Here is a 10,521-nt window from a genome sequence, read left to right as displayed (position 1 = left end):
TAAACCAAACCCAATTTGATTTGTCTACCAATTATGTAGAAATGAAATAAATAACACGTATGGCAACATTCATCGACAAATATTTCTTAAAATATGTTGGCAACACGACCGAGATTAACTTAACTTATTGGCTTACATTTAATAATTTCATCTTCAATAATTAACACATATTTAGGCAATTATCAATAATATTTAGCTTATGCTATAGGATGACTCGGTATCGGAATATTGCGGGACGTAAACACATTTACTGTTATTTTCAATTCCATCGCATATGCTTTAATACACATCATATTAAGTCATATTTATTTATAACTAGCGGTCCCCCAAAACGAAAACTTAAGTAGACTTAAGTTAAGTGGACTTAAACTTAAGTAGCCCATAATTCAATCAAAAAGTTTTGTTTTTGATTAAAAATAGTTTTATGCACTTTTTTCCCACATTAACTTTAACTAGATTAAAGTTCAAGTTTTTGTTTCATGTACAAATATGACGATGATATATAGTTTGAGGTTATGAAACTACTGTCAGCTGTGAGGTGTGCGTGCGGGCGCGAGGTGAATGACCTGTGACCGGCTAGGCGGAGTGCGGGTGAGGCGGCGGCGCGGCGAGAGCGAATGCGAGGCGCTCGAGGCGACGCTGCAGCGCTGCAAGACGCGGCCACCCGTCTACCGCGGACAACGCGCCCAGTGCTGCATCCAGCGCTTCGTACCGCTGACGGCGCTCATTTTCCCCGCAACCGGCTAACTCCTGCAATACACAAATTAAACAATACGTAACTTTTTTTATATAAATTTTCAAGATTTTTACGATAAAAATTAGTTATATTTAACTTTTTAGTTAAATTTATTTTAAGATGCGTATTTTTGTATCTATGCCTGATTTTTATTTGATTTTTTAAATTTGGCTTTTACCTCCTCAATATAATTAATTTCTTCCTCTTCACCGGACTGTGCCAGCTGCTTTTTTAGCATCTGAAAGGCATTATCGATATTAGTAAATGCACGATTTTTTTTTAGAAGATTTAAAAGCTTAATAATTTTAATTAGCAAATATTTGAGTAATATTTTGCAAGCAATCTATATGTGATAATACATATATAGATAAGCTTTTACGACTGTATTGTCGTAATAGGATGCACAGAGGAGTGAAATTGTTTGTTGCTATTTTTGAAAACATTTAGATCAATCTGCCAAATAGCCAATGTTACAACACTTTTTTGAATGCAATAAAAATCTGTTATTTACAATTTTTTTGTGCCATTTAAATTTCCCCAGTGATTATTTACAGTGTGCTAAAAATATGACAGCGTAATTATAATAATATACTGTAATGAGTATGTTCTCTCTAAAATGAAATAAATAGTATAAGAGAAGAAAGAAGTGTATACGACTTATAGACCAACAAGAATATCTTACCCGGTGGGCATAAGTTAAACTAAATTATGATAGCTCACAAGCGCCCTCCTGTCAACTTCAAAAAAATGTCACAAGATTCACTTTGTACTGTAGCTGTCATGTCATTTTATTTCTTTTATGTCATTTTCTAAGTCTATGTAGATTTCATATATATTCTGACAGAAACAACCGCGATAGTGGCGCCTCCATCACCAGTTCAGAACCTTTGTCTAGGGGGATATCTTTTTTTGTTTATCGTTGTCATGTCGTGTTTTTTCTTATATTACAAATTCTAGTTGTTGTTAATTCTAGTTGTTTGTAATGTTCATGTAGTTTTTTTGACAGAAATAACGACGATAGTAGCGACTCTCTCATCGGTCCAGATATCCTTGTTTGACTATAAATATAATCCTGGGTTTCGAATACAATGATTGACATATATTTCTGACTCAGTTAAGTCAAAGAAAATATGAGCGATGACAATATGTGTGAAGCACTCAAAACCCAGTAAAAAGGTACCATCTAAATACGTAATTATGTTGTTAAATTACATAATTAGATTAAAACAAATATGTAAAGTGAGAGAGCATACTAGATAGAGGGCGTGGGTATCTGGGGGTGTATATAGAGGGGGGGGGGGTGCACTATAAGCTAAGTTTTTTCAACGTAAGAATGCATTAACCTTGGCTCTTTATTCTTGACTCGAGATCGCCAAGCAGGGCCTGAATGGTGTAAATACCTGTTTCACATTAAATCAGTTAACAGCACTAACAAACTATTGTGTGTAAAAAAACTTTACGCTTTTGCTCTTTAGTTGAAATACCAAAGTCGTAAAATTTAGTTTGAAAATATTTTTAAACGAAAACGAAAGAAAACCTAAAAGGAAGTAGGCTTCAGGACTTCATATTTTCTTAAAAAATAGGATTATTGTTTCTTCTAAAGTATAATTAGAAAATTATATATATTTTTAATTTTCAATATACAATTAGATATATCGTAATGTGAGGTGTGGGTGTAGCTTGTGATATGTGCGGGTGTAGTCAGTGAGACTAACTTCGACGTTGTGTCGGTACTGCTCCATCATGTGGCGGCTGGCGTCCAGCTCGGCCAGCTTCTTCACCACCACGTCCGCCACGTTCTTCTCCGTCACGTCGATCTTCTCTCTGGAATACGACGAGACTAGATCAGTGTTTCCCAAAGTGGGCGATAACGCCCCCTTGGTGAAACCTAGGAGGGGACGATAAGGGGCCCAAAAAATGGGGGGCATTGAAATTAATTAAAGTAATGAAATTGTGGTTTTTAAGTTTTAGGGCTGAATAAAAATTAGGGGGCTCTGAAATATAATTGATTTTCAAAGGTGAAATAAATAAGTTTGACAATCACTGGATTAGATGATTAATAAAAAGTTCATACAAAGAATATTATTTTTGGACCTTCTATTTTATAAAAATGCTGGCAAAGAATTAAGAATGCGAGTACCTAAGTGCGTGCGCGAGCGCAGCGGCGGGTGTGTCATCATGGCGGGCGGCGGCGGCGGCTGCATGACGCAGCGCGCGCAGCAGGTCTGAGAGACGCGCGTCCAGCGCCAGCACGCGCTCCAGCAGCGAGCCGCGCTCCGCCTCCTGCGCCTCCGCCTCCGACCTCTGTCTCTGCGCGATCGCCGCCGACAACGTGCGCAGCGACTCCCGCTCTGACGCTGATGCAGACTCGCCCTCCACCACCTCTGCACTCTCTGTACACAACATCATACTAACATTTACACCCGGCCACAAAACACAATTTAACTATTTACAATTTTCACAAAACTTCACCTAGAAAAAGACGATTGGATAATAATAAATTGGTCCTTTGAGCCGGATTTATTTTTGATGTGCAAGGTTTTTGTAACTTTGAATGTAAAAATAATAATTTAAATACGTGTTATGTATTATAAATGAAAGTTTTTCAAATAAAGGATGTTATATTCATAGTTAGTATAATAAAGCGAAGCGGAAGGCGGTTAGGGGCGTTAGTAACTCACCCCTGTCGTCTGCACAGGACTCCCTCTCCGGGGAGAGCTCCTCCCCGCTCCAGGCGCCGGCGTACTCGCCACCCTCTCCCGCCTCCGCACCCTCCGCACCCTCCGCACCCGACCACCACTCCTCCAAGCACTCTATCCAACCAAACCCACCGTCAAACTACCAATAACTGACACCATGTGCTACAAAGCTATCGAAAATAACTACTGTATAAGCATTTAGCGTATGATTACAAAGCTGGGTTAGTTTTAAATATGTGAAGTACTAATAAAAATACTGGTGTTAGACATCTGATGTTACTCGCGTATTATGATCATAAGTTCACAAGCTGTTTAGAAGTGATATCTTTCAATGTATTCAAGTGGAGCCAGTATTTTACTTATAAATTTACAATTTTTCTATGATTAAATGTAAGTATTGCGCGGTATGTGTACAAAGCGGAGTGACTGACCTGGATCAGTGACGAGACATGGCTCCGTCTCTGAGTCGAGCAGATCCGCGGAGTTGTCGTTGTCGTCGGAGATGCGCGAGCGGTCGTCGTCGTGCGTCGCGGGGGCTGCGGGGGCTGCGGGGGCCGCGGGGCCGGTGTGGGCGGTGGGCGTGGCGGCAGCGGGGGCGGCACGCAGCGCGCGCACTATCGCCCCCAGCAGACCACCGCGCGCCTCCTCGTCCGGTGATAACTGCTCCCCGCTGTCACTGTGGCTGCAAAATTGGACATTTAATAAATGCAAAAATTCTAATAGTCAAAAGGGTAAGTAGAAAACTCAGATGCCACAACACAACTTTCCTTTCTGTAAATATTTTTAAAATGAAAGCGTTAGTACCTGTTGTAGGCGTCGTTATGGTACACAGTGGGCAGCGAGGCGTCGCGGGGCAGAGCGTATGCGCGCAGCACGGCGTCTGTGAGCGCGCGCAGGCGGCGGGCGAGCGCGTCCAGTGCGGGCGCGGCCCCGCCCCCGCTGCGCGCGCGCGCCGCCGCCGCCAGCGCCTCCTGCCGCCGCTGCTCGCACATGCGCACCAGCTGCCGGCACTCCGCACGTCTACAACACAAAATAATTGGTCACAATAGTCAGCACAATTGATTAATGTCTTAATACCACGCTCGGAGTTTTGAATTGGTCGTTGAGAGAGAACTTTGGTGTAGATTTAGTATGAGAAATCTAAAAGGGCGGCAGTTACTTTTGTAGCTTATTAGACCAGAGGTTTAATAATTGTGTACCTGCGCTCGAGATCAGTGCTGAGGCGGACGAGCTCTGCGTCGGCCTCCCGCAGCGAGTCGCTGAGCGCGCCGGTCTCCGCGGCCAGGAAGTCCTGCATCTCGGCCGCCTCGCGCTCCGCCTCCGCCAGCCGAGCCTCTGCTAGTCGTGCCGCTTCGCGACCGCTCAGCGCCTCCTGAAGTCGTCGACAATTTCAAATTAAACTAAAGCTCAAGGTCTACTTTCGCGTCTATGTACTCCTCACTCCAAGATCTTACTTTTTGTTGTTTACGAAGTCGACGACCGAAAATTTGAAAGAAGCTATGCCTTTTGATGGATGGAGACAAGAATCAGGTAAAGTTTTCCTGTTTCATTTATCTGCATAGTAATGTAGTTACCGCATGGAGTTTGTTGCAGTGGTCCCGGAGCGCGTCGATCTCCGCGCGCTGCCGGGCCGCCAGCTCGCTCGCCGACCGCAGCTGCTCCTCCAGTGCGCGCAGGCAACCGTCAGCACCCGCGCCCGCACCTACACCATGTTGACCGACTTACACAATGTATAACTACAATAGCATTAACTCGGCGACACCTCCCACAGGATTATGAATCATTGTCGTCTAATTTCGTCAATCCAAATCCTTGGTTTTAAACATTAATACGACTCAATAAAATTTAAGTTGGTACATTTTTTGACAAAACTTACTATGTATTTATATTCAAACAAGAAATATCGTATGCGAATGACAGCTGTTGTGGCTGTTCAATAGTAAAAACCTAGTTCAAACGTTGTAAGATCTTAACAATGCATGTCCAACGCAGCTGAAAGCTATTTTCTCAGTAAAGTACGCAGGAATGACGAGCCACGGCCTATTATAACTGTACCAGAATAATTTGAATAGCAACATTAGTTCACAAGGATATAGATGTTATAATTGTTATTCTATTCGTGGAATTTTTGAGGACAAAGTTTTCGCACTTGTTTCAAATTCAATTAAAACTGCCATCAGTGCAACGAACCAGCTCCGGCGAGTTCGAGCAGGCGCTGTGAGTTCCGCTCCAGCTCTGCGATGGCGGAGAGGCGTGCGGCGCGCTCGGCCGCCAGCTGCGCCTCGGCGTGTTGTCGGCGCTCGCGCTCTTCCGCCGCACTCGCCTCTGCTGCCGCCGCAGCCGCGCTCAGCCGGCAAAGCTCGGCGTCACGCCCGCTCGCTTGCACACCGCGGTGGCAGCGCGACACCTCGATACGGCTGCAAAACACAACAAACGTAATATATCGAGCACAATAAAGAAAATGTTGTATTATGTATGGTTCCATGTAGAATATACCTGTATGAGTTCGCTGTCGGATGTATGACTTTTTAATCTTAATTACCTTTCAATGTTAGGAATGATCCCTGCTAACGCCGACTCGATATCGTTTCCTAGTAGAACAGTCTGGCAGTTTTTCTCGGCGTAGATCCGCACCCTCGTCCTAAGTGTGGAACGCGAGGAGGCAGAGCGAGCGACAGTAGGCCGGCGGGAGGTGGGCGGCGTGCTGTCGTGCTTGGGCGAGCTCTCCGTGTCTGCATCCCTACGCCTACGCGGCAACGTGCCGTACTTGTCCGCCGCCACTCTTGTCGCGCCCGAAGAATCCGAGACGGGCGTCAATCTCGGACCGTTGGCCGGCCATTTCTTTTCATCGCTCGGAGAACTCGGCGTCCGACATCTTGCCGTGGAAGTCTTCGTGGGCTTGGCTCGCAGGGCGGGGCTCTCCCGGACTAGATTAGGAAGGTCGGCGGTGGGCCGCATTCGAGGCTTCGGTGTGAGCGGCCGCGGCTTCTCGGGCGGCGTTGGTTTTTCTCTACTCCTCGCGCGCTCACGGGTCGCTAGGTTGGGCCCCCGCGGTGCCGTGGTCGGGCGGGGCGTGGAGGATCCGACGGGAGAGCTCTTTTTGGCCTCGATGACGGTGACATTGACGCGGCGGCGCGTGCGCAGCGGTGCTCCCGCCAACGAGGAGCTCTCGGAGCCGCAGCCGGAACCGCAGGATACGACGCTAGAGGCGCAGGAACGCGAGCCGCCGCCACTGCTTAGCGCGCGGCCGCAGCCCTCTACACCGCTGTCGCTACCGGCCGCGCCCAGCGCCAACTCGTCGCCGGCGGGCAGGCTGTCCATGTCGCCCAGTGACCTCGCGTCGTCGATCACTTCACACGCGTCATTGTCTATTATAGACTCGACCGTCACATTTTTACTGTCCTCGAAACCGTCTAGCACGACCCCGCTCTCGTCTTTATTGGTAACACACAAGCTGACGTCCGTCTGATTTTCAGCGGAGGTGAGTTTTGATTCTTTTTCGGGAATGATCTGGGTTATCGAAGACTCCGTCTCGGTTAGTGGTGTCTCGCGGACTTCGTTTGCACTAAGAGCACTTTCCTCCTCCATTTCTTCGATTTGAGTCACATATTCTGTAACAAAAGATAAAATTGCATCATTATTTTTCTCTTTCATTAAGAAACAAATGGGGCGGTCGGCGTGTCTTATGCGGCCTGCCAAGCAATCGGTTGGATGCGACGGCATTGTGCGGCCTGTTCATTGTGTGCACCCCTGGCCCCCGGGTCACGACGCAACCATCTCTCTCTGGGGAGTTCTTTGGTATTGTTCCCCATTCGCTTATTCTGAAAGCCGTCAATTATGCAATGGCTGCATACGGCTGAAGTATTATTTTATTTTAAACGGCCCGTACAAATAATCGACTTGTACTTGTGCGTTAACATTGAAGTATAAATATAAAACGCTTTACGAAGATTACCTTACTGTGTTATAGTTAAAGTTGTATGGCTTTTCCATTCCTAGCTGTTTGTTTATATTCATTTGTAGTTCAGGGACTAGGATAGAAGCGTTTTATTTGTGGCTAGTACTGCGTAGTGTGTTTTCGTCAACAAAGAACAATCTTGAGCAATATGTTGTTTACTGACTAGCTTATAATCGCAATAAAGTTAACACGAATGGTTGATAAGAAGGCAATCGCTAGCACATGAAGAGTGCAGTATCGATGCGTCGCCACTTAAGATAAAGCAGCCACTTGAAAGTAGGGCTCTAAATAAATTCCTCGGACATTGCAACGGATCCGAGAATACGGTGGCGCGAGTGAGGTCATCGCACTGTAATTTGCTGGGGGCTATCTCATCGGCGCAACTTTGATCATTTTCATTAGGGCTGCCATTGTTCTGTAATGGAATATTTGAATTCAATTTCTACTTAACTAATTCAATGAATATAACAGCTTTATGACCTGGATGTTATCCAGATGTTAAGGTTTCGAAGTTTTGAATTTCAACATAAATTAATTAAAAACCATAATTCACTTTAGTTGATACATTTGAATCAAAAGATTTTTATCAGACCACCAAAATATTAGATCGAAGTCTCCGAGGTGTTAAAAACCTTTCTATAAAAATCGTTATTGTAAAGTTTCTTTATAAAAACTTAAAAGTTTAAGAAAAAATAAAAATAAAGAAAAGTAGCGAAATATTTTTTTGTTCATCTTAAATGAGCTGTAATTTTATGAAAGAAATATTTATAGTTCAACTCTGAATAAATTAAAGGTTTACATAGAGTTTTGTAGGGTAAGAAAAAACACTTTTATTCGCTAACAAAAAAACCATTGACCATAATGTAATCTATTAGAGACAGCCCTGTCGGAGTCTAGGAACATTTGCTTGAAGCTAACGTGTCATTAACCACGCCGCGCGGTCTGGCTGAGGCACAAAGCACGTGTTTGTTCTACGGGAGCCGGCGGTGTCGGCGTTAATCGAACGGTTCCAAAAAGTCAAGGCGAAGATTCCACAGTTCTATGAAACCTACAACAATGATTGAAACACTAAAATAGAATTTAAAAATAAAATTAAGACAGATATTTTTAAGTCAACAATAGCCAATTTTCAAAGAGCTTAAGTTCTAAGTAATCATGATTTTATCGTTAGATCTCCCCAAACTCTGTATTTTGCAAGTCTACATTCAGCCCTTTAGTTATATTCTATAGGCCAACATTTCAACAAAGGAAAAGCTTAAGCTCATAACAAACTTAATATTCAAGCGAAGTAGGACTAGGTTTGTTTGCTATCAATTCAGCACACTTCGCTTTCCCCTCGCCGCTGCTTGCACCGCGTCAATGCCATGCAGATATTAAAATGATGCGGTCGCAGTATAAACTTTAATGCAGCTACCGGAGAGGATAGAAAACAAAGTTTAATTTAATTTATCGTCTTGTAAATAGGTATTACAGCTTAAAATTCCGGCGTATCTTAATCTAACTCAGCTTTTAATAAATCAAATTTGGATCGTCTGAATTTGATAGGCATTCTACTTTGATTTGTAAAATAATTAAATTTGTTGATATTTTATTATTATACGCATAGAGACGATGCGCCCATTCCCAGGCTTCACTTTCGGCTATTTGGCGAGATTCCATATTTTAGCTTGTCGTTCCGATTGTGCGGATGTTGTGTTAAACTAGGTCACTCTATTGTTTAATGTTAAAGAATTCTAATTATGGTTTCGTATTACTAATGTTTGTCCTATGTGAGATACGGCACAATTTGTGTATACTTTTTTTATTAAAATAAAAGTCAAAGAATTAGATTGAATTAAGAACGAAGTTTTTTTAAACAGAATAAATAAAAGGTAACCAATCCGGTTATAATATTGAAGTAAAAGCCCGAGCCGAGTCTTCTGAGGGAGCCCTCGAGCTTAGTTACTCATAAATGAGGTTTAGGCTTAGCGCCATCTGCATCCGGCCACCTCAAGCTTGATGAAACTGTAAATGCCTCTTCAAGGCAAAGAGTTGGTGATCAGTCACAAAAAAGTAGAAGGTAATGTACGATAATAGTACAAGTAAGAAACTATTTAAGTAATGGGAATCGAATTTCGAACAGTAAGTAAGTAAAGAATAACTGCAAATACTGACATGTCACATCAGACAGTTCCAAGAAACCTTGGTACCTGCGATTAGATGTATATTACGATTGCATAATAGAAATCATTAAAATCTCATTACCCTAATTTTTTCAATAGTTGTCAATTTTGTTTTGCGGTAGATTAAATAATGTTATCATAATTATATTCAACAAGCTGTAGCCCGTGACACCGACCGCGCGGAATAAGTAGCCTACGTGTTCTTCCAGACTATGTTCTACATCTGTGCCAAATTTCATCAAGATTCGTTGAGTCGTACCAACATCCATCAATCCATCCATCTAAACATACACATTTATAATATTAGTAAGATTGAATAAATTATTTGTACATGAAAGTGTTACAGTAATTAGTGTTTAATGAAATTAATGCAATATTTATGAGTTGCGGGCAACTTTTAATGACTAATGATTTCTTACTACTATAACGCGTATCAGTATCGTACGATCAGTTTTTTTGTACATTCAAAACAATACATCGTCTATTGACAACAATAAATTTAAATTACGCCTTAATGCCTGCGGTATTTTGGTTAAAAATTTCAATATTTAATAAATCTCAAATTAAAAAAAAAACTTTCTTTGGTTTCCTAGTAACATCGGATGTTATGACGATATTTCAGAATCACTTTGGAAATATATATAAGTTTAAAATTGTAAAAACACGCATGGCGCACTATGAAGCATTATAAGCATTTGCAAACGTAATTGAACAATATATCAGTTTATATTAAAAGTACTATTAGCTCTTTGCATGTGGGATGATTTACTTTTAGTGTATACGTTATGGCATAGATTTTCACTATAAAAGCTTCGAGCACATCTGTCTATACGCCTAACGGAAATTCTAGCCTAAACAAATTTGGCCAGTGTCAATGACATATTGACAGTCCGGCGGGCGCTTCGCACAGACGCGCCACCCGGCGTTGATTGACGTCAAACAAATCTCTGAAAACACAACGGCACA

At 42.6% G+C, this 10,521-nt stretch overlaps 1 protein-coding gene across 1 annotated transcript in view; it reads right to left on the bottom strand.

Moving 5' to 3' along the window:
* LOC106720161 overlaps window positions 1-10,521 on the bottom strand; it is a 36,262-nt gene continuing 25,741 nt past the window's right edge. The window contains exons 2-12 of the mRNA XM_014514743.2: window positions 5,978-7,046; window positions 5,626-5,852; window positions 5,010-5,137; window positions 4,635-4,807; window positions 4,240-4,455; window positions 3,867-4,117; window positions 3,418-3,549; window positions 2,877-3,129; window positions 2,452-2,560; window positions 915-974; window positions 1-750 (exon numbers count right to left, since the gene is read on the bottom strand). Coding sequence (XP_014370229.2) covers window positions 577-750; window positions 915-974; window positions 2,452-2,560; window positions 2,877-3,129; window positions 3,418-3,549; window positions 3,867-4,117; window positions 4,240-4,455; window positions 4,635-4,807; window positions 5,010-5,137; window positions 5,626-5,852; window positions 5,978-7,023 — 2,769 coding nt within the window. The 5' untranslated portion in view covers window positions 7,024-7,046 and the 3' untranslated portion in view covers window positions 1-576. The remainder of the gene's footprint in view (window positions 751-914; window positions 975-2,451; window positions 2,561-2,876; window positions 3,130-3,417; window positions 3,550-3,866; window positions 4,118-4,239; window positions 4,456-4,634; window positions 4,808-5,009; window positions 5,138-5,625; window positions 5,853-5,977; window positions 7,047-10,521) is intronic.

Source organism: Papilio machaon, chromosome 4, assembly GCF_912999745.1.
Source record: "Papilio machaon chromosome 4, ilPapMach1.1, whole genome shotgun sequence".
Taxonomy (NCBI): Eukaryota; Metazoa; Arthropoda; class Insecta; order Lepidoptera; family Papilionidae; genus Papilio; species Papilio machaon.
Note: the sequence above shows the minus strand (reverse complement) of the source record. Positions and strands in the feature narration are given on the sequence as shown.